At 44.8% G+C, this 20,582-nt stretch overlaps 1 protein-coding gene across 1 annotated transcript in view; it reads right to left on the minus strand.

Annotated features, from left to right (window-relative positions):
* Ston2 (stonin 2) overlaps positions 1–20,582 on the minus strand; it is a 148,797-nt gene that overhangs the window by 38,812 nt on the left and 89,403 nt on the right. The window contains 1 exon segment of the mRNA XM_051150146.1: positions 9,563–9,745. Within this exon segment, the coding sequence (XP_051006103.1) occupies positions 9,563–9,745 (183 nt within the window).

A 20,582-nucleotide genomic window follows, 5' to 3' on the forward strand; every position in this document is an offset into this window, starting at 1 on the left:
GCCTAGTTTTCCCCCTAGGCTACTTCCTCTGAAATGGAAGACTCACAGGCACCAAAGGAGTGGCATCTTCTGAAGCCCTCTAAGCTTCCTCTTCCTGGAGCATCACACCCCAAACTTAAGGGGCTCTTTCTCACTCTTCCTTTCAGGTATCCAGACAAACCTTGGGGATTAGGCTCTAAATGGTCCCTTAGTTTCTTTTGTTGTTTTGTTCTCTTTCTGTTTTTAGGTGTAATTGGGAAGGAGTAGCTATAATATCACACATCATTGTTTTGTATTTACCATAACTGCATGGAGTTACAGAAATATGCCAATTCTTTTGAAAACAGAGAAACTTTTCTGGTTGTTTCTACTCTTTGGTTTTGTTTTACATATAATCATCCTTTGGTAGCAAACTCAATACTTCCCTAAAGAATTCTGCTTAGTTAAAAAAGACAGACCCTGCAGGCATCTAATTACTGAGGCTCAGTCCCATGTTTCTCCACCTCCCCCACCACCTTTTCCACTCTGATATTCCTGTGTGATCGTCAAAGGCCTCGCCCCATTTCATAGATTCTAGCCCAAAAGGCCTTTTGGTCTAGTCAAGGACATTGGAAATCTGCCTAATGGTCAGATCAGTGATGGGAATCCAGAAGCTTCTCTGAGATAAGGGAGGTAAAAGATAAGGAAAGCAGAGAAGAAAGATCTTTGAGGACTGTGGCTGATAGATTCATGTGGACTTCCATAAAGCCACGTGCATACAGCGACTCACCTCACTTCCACTGAGTGGCTCTACATAGGTACACAGCAGTGAGCAAATCAGATGCACACACTCCCCTGCCACATGACATTTAAAAAAGAAAAAATCATTACAAACTGTTGGCCTGGAACTCAAGATCTACCCCCCTTTGCCTCCCACATGCTGGAATTAAAGGCGTGCACCACTACCTCCCAGCCTAGAAGTTACTTTCAAGTCTCTCATTATATATGTGTGTGTATATTGGAATTAAAATCCCCATATCAACTGCTAAGGTCACTACTGGCTAGGAGAAGCCACATGGCTGAGCATGGCAGTTTAAGGGAATCTAGGGAATTCAAGGCTGCAATGATGAGACCTGGAAATGTATAAAAAAGATGATGAGTTTGGACTGCTTTGAAATGGTATATTGTGGTTTTGGTATTAAAAGTAGTTCAAATGAAATTTTTGGTGGGGAGGAGTAGTGGGAACTAAGCCCGCGGCGTTGCTCATAACTCTGTAAGTGATCAACCACTAAGCCCCTCCCCTGCCCTAAAAGTGCACTTTTAATAATAAAACCCAAAACCCAGTGCCCTTTCTAAAGGAAGGCTCAACATGCTGGGTTTTTTGTTTTTTGTTTTTTAATCAGCATGCATTTGTAAACCAGATACAGAAAATGAACCCAGCATATTTCTCTGCATGCACATCTGCCAGCAAAGTGAAAACTAAGTTGTAATGTGTAATAAGAACAATTAAACCAAAATGACCATTAAAGTCCATATTTTGCTGCTCTTCCAGAAGACCTGGGTTCAATGCCCAGCTCATAATCATCTGTAACTCCAGTCTGAGGGAATCCCATGCCCACTTCTGACCTCTCCGGCACCAGGCACACATGTGGTACATAGACATAAAGGAAAGTCACAATTTTTTTTTTGGTGTGGGGGAGTTTTCCAAGACAAGGTTTCTCTGTGTAGCCTTGGCTGTCCTGGACTCAGTCTGTAGAACAGATTGGCCTTGAATGCACAGTGATCTGCCTTGCTCTGCCTCCCAAATGCTGGGATTAAAGGCATGAACCACCACGCCTGACTTTTTTTTTTTTTAAAGATTAAGGGTTACTAATTTTATTCATTATCCTAGAAAGAACTACAATTAGTGCCAAAGCCTGATTATTCCCACACCTGAGCTTTCCTTGCCCCCAAGAGAGACCTTGAGCTGCAGCCCTGAGTAACAACAGGCTGGGCATTTTAAAGTGTTTGTGAAACCTCCCCTGAGTCAATACCACTCACTGCCCTTTCTCCCCAACATTCCCATTACAGCACCCCTCATACAGGAAGAGAGAACCCCTCCATTTCTCATTCTTTTTTAGCTCTTGTCAGTAAACAAGGCAGCATATTAGTCAGAAGGTCTGATAAATGCAGAGGAACAAGTCACACCTTGGCCCATTCTGGCACCCCCAAACTCAACAGTGCTTAAATCAGGGGCTTTGTCTGTTTCTGTATTTTAGCAAAAAAAAAAAAAAGAATAAAAGTTTTCCAAATGCACCCATGAGATGCCTCTCAAAAGAAATGCCTCATTAAAAATGGAGGAAAAGGTTCTATTAACAACACCTTAACCTCCACTCCTTCCCTACCTCAGGCCTCTTCAAGGGACAAAGTAAGATTTCTTCTCCCTGCCTGCCCATGACTCCTAGCTCTAGATTTACATTAAAGCCTTTGCTTCTTCAAAGAGTTGCTTCCTTGAAACATGGCAGAAAGCAGCTGTCCCCAGACATGGAGGTTACCCCGCACTCAGGCATTTCCAGTAGGCGGGCAGGCGACAAAGCAGGCAGAGTACTGGACCTGTTGCTATAGTAGCAGGAAGAATGTGATTCAAGCAGCTCTGCAGAGATCCAAATCCAAATCCCTCCAGCTCCTAGAGAGAACGTTAACCCTTCCTCACCCCTTTTCAGGGGCAGACATACTTGGAAGAACCCTGTTTCCCTCGGTGCTGGATGAGGTCCTCTTGCCATCTAATCATTCTGTCACCCATGAAATGCCCACTGATTTACACATCCTTGTGTGGGTCCTGCGTTTTCATAGAAAACAAGCCAGGCATAGCCCTGGGTATTAAGCATGAAGGTGGCAGTGGATATTAAGTTATTGCTAAAACCACAGCACGTTATGCAGCACCAGTAAAGTAAAGGCATCACCAGAAAACAATCTACGTAAGACAATCACGGTACTCAGTAGTCACAGTTGATGCTGGGGGTTCTGGCCCAGGGCAATGATTTGGTAATTTGACAACATCACCAGGAATTTCTGCCCCAATGCTCTCATGCCTCCCATAAATTACTTTAAATACGTTGCTTAATTAAATCAAAAAAATTTCCCCCTCCATAAACTAGGAATAGCATAATCTGTTAGTGTTGTGGTGGTTTTCAACCTGTGGGTCATGACCCCTTTGGGGAACCGAATAACCCTTTCACAGAGGTCACATATCAGATATCCTGCACATGAGATAGTTACATTATGATTTATAACAGTAGCAAGATTACAGTCATGAAGAAGCAATGAAAATAATTTTATGGTTTGGGGTCACCACAACATAAGACACTGTACTAAAGGGTTGCGGCATTAGGAAGGTTGAGAACCACTGGTCTAGAGAATCATGGCACATACTTGCTGAATGTCACTCATTTACAGTACCTGGCAACAGAAACAAATACACAGAGAAGCAGTGTCCAGGCCCTCTAAAACAGTTCCCACACCCCAATTCACATCTGTGGCCAAGACACCAATGAAAAGCCTTTGGGAAATACACCTTAGAAAAGACCTATGTCTAATCCAGACTTCTTTCCTTACAACGTGGAATGGAAATCTCATATTATCAAATACACGCCCTTGCTCAACTTCCTCATTTCCCATGGGGGCACAGACACAAGGGAGGTGGAGCTTCTCAGGAGGCTAAATGCAGTAGATAGGTAATGCTATCTCATAAGCTGTTGGTGAAACAAGGCGGCAGCAGTCAGACTGCCAAGCAAGAGCTGAGAAGAGAGGGGATGGGGAGCATGCTTTGTGGGTAAGACTGCTTGCTGGGCAAGCAGAAGGTCCTGAGTTTGAAATCCCAGCAAATATATATAGCCAGCCTCAGTCACACATTCATGTAACACCACCATGGAGGGGGTGGGGTAAGGGATCATTCTGATTTCTGGAGCTCCCTGGCAGCCAGCCTAACCAAGATGGAAGAGCTTTAATTTCGGCAAGAGAGATAATGTAGAGTCTGGGTGGGGTGCAACAAGCCAGTAGTTGGGAGGCAGTGGCAGATAGATCTCTGTGAGTTCAATACCAGCTAGAGCTACAGAGTGAGACCCAGTCTCGAAAGAAAAGAAAAGAAAAGAAAAGAAAAGAAAAGAAAAGAAAAACTTTTCCAAGCTGGCTACTAGATGTGACCCTTTGCAGCTTAGTTGTGGTGAGCTATGAGTAAATCTGATGCAATGCACAGATGCAAAAACACAGAAAGATCACCAGCAAAGCCTATTGACTAGTGGCCTGAAAGAAAATGCTCAGCTATTGTTCTTGATAATACTGCATAATGTGGTTCCCACACTGGAGACTATTTGAGAACCACAATCCTATATTAACACACTGATTTCCTCTCTCAACAGGAGGCTCAGGCTACAGCTAAGGAAGAGAAGACTGAGCTCTCAGGAAAGGGCATTTCATCCAAACATCTCAACCACAGCAACGCTGGGTTAGGAAAAGACCCCAGAACCAGACGAGACAGAAACTGGTTACTTTTCACCCAGACACAATAAATGATAAGGAAAGGATGTCACAGGACCTGAAGTAATGCTGTCACCTATTGCTACTCTCCTGGAGTTGGAGAAGAGACAGCCAACCAAGAGACTTAAAGGACAAGGTGGGTAGGAATGGAGATAGTCCATAGGAATTTCAATCAATTCTCTGCAGCATTCCTTTCTTTTGAAATTTCATCAGATCGATCAGTCTGGTGTTACTACAAGGTTACACTACAAGGAGCAAACAGTTTGGCTCTAAAGCCGGACACCTGCCTGTCTCTTGGCTATTCAGGGATCTCACGATGGCTCTATGATCCTTCAGAAAGAAGGAAATGGTAGGATTCCGTCATATGTCCTTCCCCTACAAAAGGAGAGATTAATTTAATAATCCTACTGCCATTTCCCATGCTAAGAAAGCAGATCTAGTTCCCTGACCTTTGACATGAGACTTGGCCATGTAGCATGATAGGATGGTATAAGGACACAATTAGAAGCTGGAAAAGGAACACTACAGATGGCTTATGTATTTGTCCTTGCCATCACCATGAGAAGAATATGGCCTGGACAGGAGATGATACCAGGAATAGAATGAGGGGCATGTGTGGCAAAGCTACCCACACCTGAACTCAGTGGTTCCCTAGAATTAGCTGGTTCCTCTTCAACCTGCAGATAGTTGAAGAAATAGGCATTATTGTATGCCTCACGGATCCTGTAGTTCACATTGATTTTTTTTTTTTTTTTTTTTTTTGAGATAGGGTTTTTTTATGTACCCTGGAACTCATTGTATAGACAAGACTGGCCTCAAACTCAGAGGTATCTACCTGCCTCTACCTCTGCCTGCCACAGTACTTGGATTAAAGGCATGCCCAGCATGTAGTTGTTTGTGGCAACAGCTGATACACCTAACACATTAACAGTTCACCTGTGGTGTAAGGGTTAAAACAGTGTTTTGCCTTTCCTTAAAATGTAATAAAAATAAGAGATCTCTGATGGTTTTCTTCATTACACCATAAATCTGGAGTCCTATTACCTTCTTAATGCCTAAGACTCATGAGTCCATGCCTTGTTCTCAACTCCAGGGATTGCAAGGGGGAAACACTATATAATTCTAATTATCAACCTGCACCTGCGATTTTTTTGCCCCATCTAGCATCAGGGCCAACGTGCATTCCCTGAAGATACTAATAAAGTGTATTTCTGCAGCTAAAAGTAGAATCAGTAACAAATTCTGAAACACCAAGTGTTACTCGCTTAATTGTTAGACTATCTGGAATCACTGCATTTACAGTAATGACAATCCAGTGGGTTGGCAAATCCACACAGTTACCAGTTTTTAATCTTGGCCAATCACCAGAGCTTTGCAAACTACAGGCTCTACACAGCCATCAACAAATATGTGGTGAAATACTCTAGCAGAAGATTCAGGCCTTTGTTGTCAAAACTCATCATGACAATGGTGACAATCCTGAGAACTGAGGACTCCCTTACCTAACACCAATTTAACAGAACTCCATGAGCTAACCAAATTATTTCTGTGATACAAAAATGTGCGCAGGAACCAGGACCAGGTAGAGCAGATGTATCAGCTAGTTGTGAGTTGCCTAACAGACCAATCGAAATAATTCTGGCTTAAAACAATAAGCACTTGTATTGGTCATTGGTCTGTGGGTGAATAGGTTAGTCTGAGCTCTGCTGGGCCATTCAAGTGTCTGGACAGCTGGCTGGTACAGCTCTAGCAGCTGATGGAAGTGGGTCTCTGAGCTTCTCTAAGCCAGCCAGGGAGCATCTATTCCAAGAGAGCAAGCACAAGTATATGAGGTCTCCCAGGATCAGGATTAAGGAACATACACCTTTACTTCTGTATTTCTCCTGGCCAAAGCACGTAATAAAGCCAACTGTAGATTGGTGAAAGTCTGGGAAAAACAAACAACACCACTTGGTAAAAAGGAGCCACAAAATCATGTTGCAATAGAATAGATTCAAAGAGAATGACTGGATCCATTTTTTCCCCCTTCAACTTATTATATGCAGAACAAGAGAAAAATGTCACTGCCAGCCCTGTGATTCCTAAGCAAGGAGCATCATTTTGACTCTCCTCTAGAAAACATACAAGGGTCTCACATTAAGGCTCCATCCCTATTTCTACTTCTGCCTGTGCTTTGCATATGCATGCACACACCTTAAAAATCTTCATGACCTCAGTGAGCTGTGCACCAAACAAAAGCAATCTGTAAGCATCCAGCACTACGCAGACCAGTCTTTGGGGGGCATTTGAAGATGTGTATGGCATGTGATATGGCCAAAGCAAACCTGTCTGTCTACAACATCTCTTCTTAGCTTGGGATGTGACAGAGATAAAACATGATGTTGCAGACAGAGAGCTACACTGTCGGGGAACCTGTCCAACCGCACCATGACGAGCGCCAGAGCATGAGAAGAAATGGTACATGAAAAATATAATGCGTAAGAGCTGCAAGCAGCCCAGAGAAGCAGAAAACTGGAGCTTGCTGGCTCTGCTAGCTAGCTTCTTCATTCTGTCTCTATCCTTCATTCGCCTTTGCCCCATTGTCACCCCGTAGGAGACATGCAAAAGCTACCTGGACTGCAGCTACAACTGCTTTTCCTGATGTAGGCTCCAACATGTGTGCGTGCAGCTGAAATTCAGCAGCAGTTATTATATACTGTCCCCACAGATAAGGTACTGCTTCTGTTTTGGTTTTCTTTAGAAAAATCGCCATGACCTTTTGGGGAATGCCACTAGCCACTGCCACTCAAATGCTTTAAATGCCTACTTGTGAGGTCTGGACAGCATGGGGTGGAAGGAGAAAGAATTCCAGAACAGAAGAGTAGGCTCCACTAGGAAGTGCCTGAAGGCTCTTTGGAGGGAATTCTTCAAGTGAGAAGAAGAACGCATACCTTTCCCCGAAAACCAAGCTGCCCGGAGTGCATAGCCTGCCTCCGACTTATTAATGTAAGTCCAGTTTTCAACTTGCCGGGTAGGCTCACTGCTTACAATACCAAGAGTGCAAAACACAACAGAATAGGAGGTAGTAAATTCACCATGAAGATGCCTCGGAAAAGCCAAAGCAAGCAAGCACTGCATCCAGTTTGTTTTTAAGACAGAAGCCTCAGTCCTTAGCGTATCAATGGGAGGGGTCATGAACTATTCCAAAATGTATTCTGTCCAGATCTGGGAGTGAGACAAGTTTGATAGGGAGAGTAATATAATTTTTCCATAAGTGAAGTGCTCGGCGTACAAATGCTTACAGAGCTAGAATGGCTCTCAGTGTCTGCCATGCTCGACCCGGATGGCTCTCAGGCATATGTGGACAGTCACAGACTTAAACTTGGGTGTTTCCAGGTAAAGCCACCCCCTCACAATATTTCTCACTTCCACTTCTCAACCCCTTGGTTTCAAACCAAATGCCACTCTTGGACCAGAAGATGAAGAGCTGGCTGACTGGGAGGCAGGCAGTTTCTCTTAGCTTTTAATTAGTCATGGGGAAGCCACTTGGAAAAGGAAGCAAACACCTGGCATTAGCACCCCCAAGAACACTAATAATGACAATGAAGACAAGCTGCTGCCTCCCAGCAGGAGGCAGGGGGATTCGTACAGACTGGAGGAGCAGGAAGAAGCTTTTCACCCAGCTCCCCTCCCCCTCCACGCTCACACACTAACCTCCTGCTCCAGTGCTCACCGGGCCTCATTTGTTTTGATTTAGCTGCTGTTCATTGAAAACCCAGGTATAAGCTCCTTATACAGAACCCTGCCCGGTGCTGCCTGCACCAAAATGCCAAAGATGCATTCGAGAGACATCTGGGCACGAGCCGGACAGCCACAGGTATCCCTGCTGCTGCCTCAGCTCAGGGCAGTTTCTACCCTAGTTTCTGTTCTGCTTTGTCTCTTAGCTCAGCATCTTCCCACTGTAATGTAATCATGAGATAAAGCCTCAGGGATGTTGAAAGAAAAGCGTGTCTCAAATATACGATACGAGTGTGATCTTGTCGACTTTACCCACAGCTTTACCCTGTCTTTAATACACTGTTCTCCCCCACCCCAGGTATTAAAGTTGAGGTTGGACCAGGAACCAGAGGCAGCCGTCTTATTCCTTCACACGCCAGTGCATTCTATGGCTTGTTTTCAGTACAACTGTTAGCAAGGCAGTACTTGATTGCCCCAGTGACTCTCTCACCCACAGCTGAGAGAGAGAGAGAGAGAGAGAGAGAGAGAGAGAGAGAGAGAGAGAGAGAGAGAGAGAGAGAGAGAGAGCGCGAGCGCGCACCCTTGGCCTGTGCACCACACAGGAAATCTCTTTCCCTCCATTTGCCTAGGGACCCTTCCCTCAGAGAGTTGTCTGCATGCCACACAAAGATCCGTTTTCTCCCTTAGATATCACAGAAGCCACATCAAACACCAGACCTCTTTCTTCCTGGAGTGTTGCCAAGTTAATCTAATACTTCGATGCTCACATAAATTTAATTAAACTCACTTATCTTTTAAGGCTTTCCCCCTGCCCTTCAAACACCACCTCTTGTCACCTCTCCATGTTAAAGCCTTTTAAAATACAATTTTCTCTTTGCTTTTCAGACAAAATGTCACGCTGGTTTACTTTAAAGCTATAGTAATAATCAAATGCACACTTCAATTAGTAGGGCCCATGTATCAAAATGCCCACACGCCCTTAGTGCTGTTTGTTTTTTCTCAAAAACTATTTGAGAATGGCGAACAATTTGGGGTGGGGTGGGGTGCTGAGGTGGAGAGAAATAAAGGTGGGGGGGGGGGTAGGGGCGAGATTTGGCAGGGAAGGTCTCTCCAAGGCCAAAAGGGTAAGTTATACCAATCAGAAGTCATGAGTGTGTTACGTTTTGCTTTAAGCCAGGCTATCAGGTTACAAGTTCTAATAAACTGTGCCCGAAAAAAAAAAAAAAAGACATTCCTTTGTCTCGGGACCACTGAAAAACTAACCAAACAGAACACCTCTGAGAAACTTTCCCACCTCAACACAGTCGAACAGGAAAGCCGGCACTACAACCAGAGAGGTCCGTGAAGAGATTCTCTTGCAGGTAGCCTTTACGACTGTGAGCAGATTCCCTCTGGGAACCGTGGCCCGGGCTGTGGCTCCTCCCGGTTCAAGAAGGTGGTGGCTGTGAGGGGTCCAGGTGGTGGGGTGCGGGCAGAGATGTGCTCCGTGTATGCTTCAACCCGACACGCAGCTGTCTGCCTGCCTGTCTGCCTGTCTGCCACTCAGACCTCTCGTCTGGGTGGGAAGGGCTAAGATGAGGTGGGGGGGGGGGGGGGGCGAGGAAAGTGCAGGTTACTCACTGGCCTTCCCAGGCAGACACACCCAGGAGGAGGGAGAGGCAAGGCAGACTGGGAGATTCTTCTGAGGCCTGGGCTGAGAGTTCATTCTGATTCCTTTTGTTATTACTTCCTGAACTCTGAGCTAAGTCAGCCTGAGCCTGGGTGGAGAAGGCGGGCAAATAACACTTGGTGATTAGACTGTAAGAAGGTAATGCAAAGGTTGCTTCAAAAGGAGGGTACTTAAACATAGGCCTTCAGACTGCCCCCCTCTCCCGCCCCCCCCCCCGCCCCTTTGATTAAGCAGTGCTTAGGTTATCGACACTGAGTCACAGGAAACTGGATGGCTACCCTGGGGCAGAAGCTGGAGGAGCCCAGAGTCGAGAGACCCAGAATGTACTTCTGAAATAACCTGGAGACTCAAATTTAGAGGAAGGGGATGCTCAGCTGTCTCCCACAGCCTGTGGACTGTCTTCCATGTAAGACGCGTTACTGAGGCAGAAACCTGGGAAGGGAGCCACAGGATAAATGCAGGCGCTGTAAGCTGGTAGCCTGGTGGGTGGATGCCTAGAGAGGGAGCCTTTCTCAGATAAAGGGACCACATTGTGAGTTGTCTGTCAGGGTACTAGAGGGGGTGCAGAAACAAACACAGCTCTCGGGAACTGAGGGAAGATAAAGGTGAACGCAAGGGCACAGCCTTGGCACCTTCCCCATGCCAGACGCTTATCTCATTTAACCCTAAGACCTCTTCGGAAGGAGGTAACCGTCTTCTGTCACACAGGAACACACTGAGAGCTCAGGTCCAGCCAGTTTTTGAATAGAAAGCCCAGATTTCCAGACCGTATAGTGTCCCCAGGACACCACTACATTAAACAAACACCCATTCACAATACCTAAGACCAAGACACCATTTCTCAAATCAGAACAGCTTTTCTTTTCCAGAACTGATATCTATCCTTCTTTATTTTTTCTTTTTCTTTTTCTTTTTCTCTTTTTCTTTTTCTTCTCTTCTCTTCTCTCTCTCTCTCTCTCTCTCTCTCTCTCTCTTTGAGACAGGGTTTCTCTGTGTAGACTTTGCTGTCTTGGAACTCACTCAGTAGAGCAGGATGGACTCGAACTCACAGTAATCCGCCTGCTTCTACCTCCAAGTGCAGTAATCCGCCTGCCTCTACCTCCGAGTGCTGGATTAAAGGCATACACTACCATGCATGGCTAGAACTGATATTTTCATTAGATAGAAATCTGTGGGGCAAAAGTGAAAAAAAAAAATACTAGCTTCATTGTAGCCTGTAATAACCTAATGTTGCACTCCTTGGAATATACCCAGAAGATGCTCCAGCACACAACAAGAAACTTTGCTCAACCATGTTCATAGCAGCCTTATTCATAATAGCCAGAACATGGAAACAGCTTAAGTGTCCCTCAGTAGAAGAATGGATAAAGAAACTGTGGCACATATACACTATGGAATACTACTCAGCTATTAAAAACAAGGAATTCCCGAAATTTGTGGACAAATGGATTGAGCTAGAAATGATCATGAGTGAGTTAACCCAGAAGCAGAAAGACTCAAATGGTATATACTCACTTATATCTGCAGACTAGCCCAAGGGGCATGTCCCATGAAAGTCTTCACTTATCAGGAAACTGGGACAGAGGGGATGACGTCCTATTGGGACTCTAGATGAGAGAAGCATGGGAGAATAGCAAAGTAGAAGAATCCAGAGGGACCTAGAAACCTACAAGTAGAACATTATCATAGGCAGATTTGGGCCCAGGGGTCCTCTTAAACTATGGCACCAGCCAAGGACAATACAGGCCGTAAACTTCAAACCCCTACCCAGATCTAGCCAATGGACAGAACATTCTCCACAGTTGAGTGGAGAGTGGGGTATGACTTTAACACATACTCTGGTGCCTCATATTTGACCATGTCCCCTGGAGGGGGAGACCTGGTGGCACTCAGAGGAAGGCTGGCAGGATACCAAGAAGAGACTTGATACCTTATGAGCATATAAAGGGGGAGGAAATCCCCCTCAGGCACAGTCATAGGGGAGGGGAGTAAGGGGAAAATGGGAGGGAGGGAAGAATGGGAGGATACAAGGGATGGAATAACCATTGAGATGTAACAAGAATAAATTAATTAAAAAAAAAAAAGAAAGAAAGAAAATAACCTAATGTAAAGTGAAGCCAGGCATGGTGAGTGACTCATGCCTAAATTCACAGCACTCCCTGAAGCAGGGGGCTGACCACCAATTTGGTGCTTTGCCTACTATGGTGTGGTGATACAAGCTTTTAATTCCATGCTGAGGCAAGAACCATCCTGGCCCACAGAATGAGTTACAAACGAGCCAGGTCTACACAGTGAGACTCTGTCTAAAATAAAATAAAACAAAATAAAATAAAATAAAATAAAATTGTGAAAAAGGGAGAGATGACTCAGCAGTTAAGAGTGAGGGACTTTAGTTCCCTCACTTTAGAACCCCTGACACTGTAACTCCAGCTCAAGGGCACCTGCACACACAGCACATATTCCAAGGGCACCTGCACACACAGTATATATTCACACTGACACACACAGAACCCAAACTAAATCTTGAGAAATTATTAAAAAAAAATTTTTTTAAGCAGATGGGCCAAGCTTTGTTTTTTCTAGTTTCAGTTCTCATGATTTTCTTTTTTTCATGGTGGGTGAGTACACTAAAATGTGCAGTTAAAGTATAAAACCTGAAGTGTGTGTAGGTGTGTGTGTGTGTTGGTGGGGTGGGGCGTATTGGTGTCCGCAGCAGTGGAGGCACAGGCCTTTAATCCCTGCACTCCAGAGGAGAGGCGGGTGGATCTCTGTGAGCTTGAGGGCAGCCTGGTCTGGAAACTGAGTTCCAGGACAGTCAAGGCTACACAGAGAAACTCTGTCTTAAACAAAAAAAAAATTTTAAATGCTAAAACATATTGTCCATCTTCAGGCCTGGAGTCTGTGTGCTTATTCTTTCTCAAGGGGGTTTGGCTTTTGTCTGTCTTGATGAGAGAAGATGGTTTGAATTCAGCAAACACTAAAATGGAAACAAGTTACTGTATTTTTCTCATCCTTTTCAAAGATTATTTTTAAACTTATAAAAAGCCCATTATAAAAACTTTCAAGTGGTGTGTAAGAGTATAAAATAAAGTGATTTCACATTTTTCCCCAAGCCCAGTCCCATTCCTCAGAGGAAAGCACCACTAGCAACCCCTTATGTCTCTGGCCACAATGAATACACTTGTTAAAATAACACACCCACGCTAAAGTACAGCCCTGATGTGCACTCAGCACATTTTTTTAACTTAATGATATAGGAGAATATTTCCCATATCAGCATATTGAACTGCTATTAGCACATCAGAGTCTAGAAAAATAACGGTAGGTCAGGGCTGCGGAAGACGCTCAGTGAAAGAGCTCTTGACTGGCATGCCCACAAGCCCAGGGCTTGATGGCCAGCACTGGGAGGAGAAAGGCAAAAGTAAAAGGAGGGTTTAAAATAATGGGTTACAGCCTTATAAAACTGTCCTCTAGGGGTGGGAGAGATGGCCCAGTGGTTAACAGTTTCCAGTGTGGGCTCACAACTGTCTGCAACTCAGGCTCCAGAGATTGGACACATTCTTCTGCCTTCCGAGAGTACCAGGCATGCAACCAGCGTACAGACACCCATGTAGGCAAAACAGCCATACACAGTACATTTTTTTTTTACATTAAAAATATGCTTTTACATGTGTCATGGTAAGCTTTATGGCTCTGCCAGGCTTCCCATTCCAGCCCTAGTTTAACCTCCACTGGAAGCTTATGTGTAGAATGGGGGTGGGGGTGGGGGACACAACACACAACATGCTAACACAGCATTCCCAAATCTGTGGGTCTCAGCTCCCTTTGGGAGCCAAAGGGGTTTCCTAAGACCATCGGAAACCACAGATATTTACATCATGATTCATAACAGCAGAATTGCAGTGGTAAAGTAGCAACAAAAATCATTTTATGGTGAGGTAGACAGGACATAAAGAAAAGATCTAGCAATGGTGTGACACTCACTGAGCACTTGCCATGTGCTCAGTGCTTTTACATTTCTTGTTATGTATCAACTCAGCCCTTTCTCTCCAGAACCCCCATGAAGCAGAGGCTGGTGTTAGCCCATGTTATAGAAAGAGCCCCATTGATGTGCGCAGCTGGCATATGGGATGGGCATCGGAACTGCTTAAAGCTGCTGTACTAGCAAAGAAAACAGGAGGGCTCCTATATTTGACCACTTCCCCTTGGTGGGGAGGTCTCGTGGCACCCAGAGAAGGGATAAGCAGGCTACCAAGATGAGACCTGATAGGCTGTGACCTTATGGTGGGGGAGGATGTCCTCTACTTTCACAGACCTAGGGGAGGGTAATAGGGTGAAAGAGGGAGGGAGGGAGGAATGGGAGAATACAAGTGAAGGGATAACAATTCAGATGTAATCTGAATAAATTAATTTTAAAAAAGAAAATGAAAGTTAAAAAAACAAGACAAACAAAAACAAACAAACAAAAAACAGGAGGGCTGGCAAAATGACTGCTGTTCCAAAGGTCCTGAGTTCAATTCCCAGCAACCACATGGTGGCTCACAACCATCTATAATGAGATCCAGTGCCTTCTTATGGTGTGCAGATGTACATGCACACAGAATGCTGTATATATAACAAATAAATAAATCACTAAGAAACAAAACAAAAAACCCAAATAAAACAGTCTCAACACTCCTGATATTGTCACAAGGCCTTCTTCCCAGGATGAGCAGTGCTGTGAAGGTTCTGTTCAACGAGCTCAGCTTGCCTTTCTATAAATTCCAAACATGATCAATAAAATCTGTTTTGGTATTATTATTATCCTTATAATGGTACAATTTACTATTAAATTTGGGGGCTGGAGAGATGGCTCAGTAGTCAAAAGTGAATCCTGACTGAGTGGCGAAGGCACAAACTTTAATCCCAGCACTCAGGGAGGCAGAGGCAGGCGGATCTCTGTGAGTATAAGGCCAGCCTGGTCTACAGAGTGAGTTGAAGGACAGCCAGGGGTACACAGAGAAACTATGTCTTGAAAAAAACCAAAAAGAGTGAATCTTGCTCTTCTAGACGACCCTAGTTCAGTTCCCAGTATCCACATTAGGCAGCTCACAACTGACAATCCATAGCTCTGTCTCTAGGGCAACCTGACCTCTTCAGGCACCTGGATTCATGTTACATACTTTGCACCTGCCCACAGACACACAATTTAAAATAAAATAAGTATTTTAAAAGTACATTTGTGTGTGTGTGTGTGTGTGTCATAGCTCCTGTGGAGAAGGATAATTCTACCACACAGGTCCCAGGGATCTGCTTCAGATCAAGACTGGCAGCCTTTACCTGCTGAAGCATCTTGACAAATGATATCCTACAAGAAGAATTGAGAGTGCCTCAAATAGTCTCCTTTTTAATAACTATTAAATGTTTTTCTTTCACAATTCCATACATATCAAATGTACACTGTTTACCCTTGCATTATCCTCCTTAATCTCCCTCCCACCAAACTGTTCTTGGTGTGTGTGTGTGTGTGTGTGTGTGTGTGTGTGTGTGTGTGTGTGTGCGCGTGCGCGCGCGCGCGTGTGCACGCGCGTGCACATGCGTGTGTGTCCCACTGAATATAATTAGAGTCACTTGGACAAGCAAGCAGGGGGTTATTTACTTAAGCAAGGGTGACTGACTTGTGACTACACCACCCTGAAAGACAACTCACTTTCCCCAGCAACCATGAACTGTCTACAGCAGCTCAGGGAGGGGTGGGGCCTCTTGACCTATCCTGTCCATCCACCACGGAATGTTGGCAGGCCCCGTCATGTGCAAACACCCACTGTTGCTGTGGGTCTGTGGGTGCATGGTGGGTGCAATAGCCATGCCACATCCAGGAAACAGCATTTCCCAGTACTCTTGCCATTCTCTGGCTCTTACATTCCTTCTGCCTCTCTTCTGGGATGTTTCCAGAACTGTGGAGGAGGTGATATAGATGTCTTGTTTAGACAGCCCCTCTTACTACTGAAATAATGTTGAGCAGGTTGCATGAGTCTCTAAGCATCCATCCTTTCTTCCACTGTCTGAGCAGCGAAGGAATTCTAGCCTGAGTATGTATCTGAAGCCTTTAGTACACGAGAGACTCTAACACACAGTGTGCACACATGCATAATGTATCATAAGTATAATGCTAATAGGCAAGTTAGAGCCAGCCATAATGCATTTAACTACTATTAGTGCTCTTTCCTGTCTACCTCTTACAGTTTTTTTTTTCTTTTTTGGAGACAGGGTTTCTCTGTGTAACAGCTCTGGCTGTTCTGAACTCTCTCTGTAGACCAGGCTAGCCTCAAACTCACAGTCCTGTCTCTGACTCCCAAGTGCTGGGATTAAAGGTGTGCACCATCATACCCGACTTACCTATTGCAATTTTAAAGGTCATCTGAAGAATGATTTTACTGACTTATTGTTAGGAAAAAACCGTCCAGGAATAATATGAATCAACACCTTATTCCGTCAACAGATATCCTGTTCAGAAACAAAACAAGCCAAACAAACAAACAAACAACAACAAAGACCAGAGACCTTAAAAGATGAGTGCACTGCGTTTTATTCTTCCCAATGCAACATTGGAAGCACCTCCAAGGCGTAAGACTTAAACTCTTGCCTTGCTCCATTTGTCTCCACACCTTCCCAAGCAAAGAAACCTTGTCATTGAAGTGACAGATGTCAGACCGAGCACATGAGAGCAGTGACTCACATTCCTGTGAAGTTGTTACAAATGAGTGAATGTTATATATTTCACTCTAAGAGTGAAGGAGAAAAAAAAAAAGACAGAAATTAACCCCTTCTCACCTCGCTATGCCTTCCACGAAGACAATAGACTGTAACTTTCAGCAGGGCTAGAACACACTGGAGCTCAGCAGCTGCCTGAGCATTCGTTCCCTCCTCCCATATCCTCTCCTCTAATGTAGAGGAGTCCTCTTGTCCAGTGGGATCACTGATAATGCATGTATGTTGTTTCCTATTCTCAATTATATTGAACAGTCACTGACCATCTGGAAAAAGGCCAACACCAGAAGCAGGTAATACAGTCGCTCGCTGAAGTGGGCAGCATGAAGGAGACAGAACCGCTGGCTTTAGCTGCTCTAGGCTCACTGGGAACAAAAGAAACGACAAGCAGTAAGCTGGTGTTGAAGGCAGCACTTTGAACCCTGTTACCTAGGCTCTGATAGGTCATTGTTGGGAGTTCCAGACCGCTGGTCTCTCAGGTGCTCGATGGTCTGGTGGCAGATTAGCTGAAAAGCATTTGTGTAACACTTTGCATCCTGCAGATTGCTGAGTCTTGACCTTCACTGATGCTGTGGCTCCAGAGAGTGACAGTGGAATAACAGTCATTGCCGTTGGAGGGGGACTGAGTGACTTCTCTTGTTCTCTCCCTAACTCAGTTTGGCTGCTATTCAGAGCAGGGGGCTGTACTAGCAGTTGGGAAAATTTCAGGCAAAAAAATGGGACCAGATGTATTTTATGAAGATAATGGATCTTTTCCTCTGTTCCTTTTCTGTTATCAGACCTTCAAATTACTATTTGTTTGTTGTTTGTTTAGGTTTTTCAAGACAGTGTTTCTCTGTGTAACAGCCCCGGCTGTCCTGGACCTCACTTGACCAGGCTGGCCTTGAACTCACAGAGTATACCTATCTGCCTTTCTGAGTGCCGGGATTAACAGTGTGCACTCTCAGCTTCAAAATACTTTAAAAAAGAATTTTTGCAAAGTGAATTTTCCTCAATAGATTGTGGAAAATCTCAAACATATATAAAAGTGGAGGAAAAGGTGTAAGAAACTTTCACATACATCAGTTTAACAATTCAAAAATTGAGATGTATTAGGTCCCAGGAGGTGTTATGGTTTAGCAAAGGGTCCATGTGCTCATGTACTCCGGACTCAGTCCTGGGGGTACTGTAGTAGAAGGACCTAGTAAGAGGGCGTAAGTTCACTTAAAGAAGACTGTGGGACCCTTACCCACTTTCTTTTGCTTTTGTGTTTTGTAGTCAGGAAGTATGTTGTTTTACTCTGCCATGGCCTCCCACTAGGATGTACAGAGCCAATTCATCATGGAGAGTGTGGTGGTTTGAGAAATGTCTCCCGGAGGCTCATGCCCTTGAGTACTTGGTTCCCCATGGATACAGGTTTAGAGGTTATGAAACTTTTAAGACATGGGCTCTTGCTGGAGGAAGTATGCCAGTGCAGAGGGAGGGGTTGATTTTAAGGTTTAAGGCTTTACTCTGTTTCTAGTTCGCGCTCTCTGCTTCCTTTGTGTGGCTGAGCTATGACTCCTCAGCCTCCTGCCCCTGCCATCTGCTGCCATAATCCCCTGTCAGGGGTTGTCCCTCTCAAGACATAAACCAAAACATAGACATTCTTCATTAAGTTGCCATGGGTTGTGGTGTTTTATCACAGCAACAAAAAGTAACGATTACAAACAGGAACTTGTAAAACCGAGCCAAGGTAACTATCGTCTCTTTGTAAGCTGATTATCTCAGGCATTTATAACACAAGAAAGATGGCCAGCACATCTTCTACAGTGAACCGAACTGCGTCCTTTAATCAACAGGCTAATACTGTCTTAGCGCCCCAGAATTTTAAATGGAAATGAAGACGTTACAGAGGTGAGTCAAGATGAGTCACAGTGGATATGGGTGGCCCCCCCAGAATCTAATCGGTGCTTTCCGGTAAGGAATGCCATGTTATATGGGCAAGACATGGCGTAAAGTGGAACAAGAGACTGAAGTTACATTACTACAAGCCAGGGAGTATTGTGGATTGTCGGAAGTTACCTGAAACCCCAACACCAAGTTGAGTTCAGATTTCTGGTCTCTAGAACTTCAAACGAATACATTTGTACTGGGTCAAGACACCCGGTTTGTATACTTAGTTTGTATTAATTTGTTATAGCATCTCTGGGAAACAACACTGCCGGAGAACTCAGATTGATTCAAAGGACAGGCCAGTCTGTCTACTGTGGCTTAAACTGCTCAGTGAGAAGGAGGGATGGGGTGTGGGCTGTGGGTGGAGATCCCAGATGGGAGAGTGTGAATCAGCTCGCATCTGCCTTACATCAGCAAGGCATGTAGCAGACTCTTCAAAGCTGCACAAGTACCAACAGGTTTAGGCCGCTTTCTGTGAAAGGCAGGTGGGCAGATGCTACACAACCTGTTGGCACAGACATGTCCTATGGGAATGCTCTTTGTGCAGTTAGGCAGCTTTCATCTTCTCAGGTGGGGAAGTGGGGAGCACAAGCAGGAGTCAGGCATGGTGGGCAGGTGTCCTATTGCAGACATCCTTCACTTTGCATCTTGGGCAGCATCTGTGGCCTCATGGAGACACATGTGAACTGAAGCAAGATGCTAAGCTGCTAACTGTGCAAAGGGTCAGCAAGTGGCTGCCACCCCGCAGTACTGAGAACTCATCACAATAAGAAGAGGAAGACATGGCAAACAAGGGTGCTGCCGTGACACCTGTTACAAAGCCACTGCCTGTGTACGTAAAACACTAAATAATGATAGTGGATATTTGTGTTCCCTGAACACTGTGCACAGTGTGGGATGTTAGACATGGTGAGCCTTGGCTCTGAGCCGTGAAGTATCAGGGGTTGCAAGATTACAAAGTATCTCTGTCTGTCTCTCTGTCTGTCTCTCTGTCTGTCTCTGTCTGTCTCTCTGTCTCTCTCTGTCTGTCTCTGTCTGTCTCTCTGTCTCTCTCTGTCTCTCTCTCTGGTTTTTTTTTTTTTTTTTTTTTTCCTGAGACAGAGTTTCCCTGTGTTAATTTTGGCTGTCCTGGACTCACTTTGTAGACCAGGCTGGCCTTGAACTCACAGTGATCCGCCTGCCTCTGCCTCCCTGAGTGCTGGGATTAAAGGCGTGCACCACCATGCCTGGCTCTCTTTTGGATTTTTGAGACAGGGTTTCTCTGTGTAGCCCTGGCTGCCCTGAAACTCACTCTGTAGACCAAGTTGGCCTCAAACTCGGAGATCTGCTTGCCTCTACCTCTTGAGTGCAGGGTTTAAAGGCATGCAGCACCACCACTGAGTGATTGCTTGTGCCCTCTCTCTCTCATTCTCTCTCCACCCCCCCCCCACGCCCCATATGTACTCTTGCCATAAAGAGCTGTCTCATGATTACTTTTGGGGCAAAGAAGGAAGTAGGAAAGCCTGTAAGACTTCTGCTCACATTTGAGGTCTACTAATTATTTCCTATTGGCTCCCCTAAAACAGCGGTTCTCAACCTTCCTAATGGTACAACCCTTTAATGTAGTTTCTCATGTGTGGTAACACCATCCATAAATTTATTTTTTGTTGCTACCTCATAACAGTAATTTTGCTACTGTGATAAATCATAATGTAATTCTATTCAGAATATCTTTCACCCCCGTGAAAGAGTAATTTGATCCCCAAAGGGGTCACAACTCACAGGTTGAGAAACACTGCCCTAAAATGAAGCCACTAAGACCACAGGCAAAACATATAAGTGGGACTAAAGTATCCCACTACAAGTGAATCAAAAGTATCTGGGACAGTGGTGCGTGTGTGTGTGCACTTTCTAAAGCCAAAGTCCTATCATGTAACCAAGGCTGGTTTGGAAATTGCTATATAGGCAAAGCTGGCCCCGAACTCACAATTCTCCTGCCTAGCCCAGCTGTGCTACCATCTTTACTCTCTGCTCTCTTATTTTACTTTTTCTCTCACAGCAGTCCTAATCTCTATGTCAC

The sequence above is a fragment of the Acomys russatus genome, chromosome 1 (genome assembly GCF_903995435.1).
Source record: "Acomys russatus chromosome 1, mAcoRus1.1, whole genome shotgun sequence".
NCBI lineage: Eukaryota > Metazoa > Chordata > Mammalia > Rodentia > Muridae > Acomys > Acomys russatus.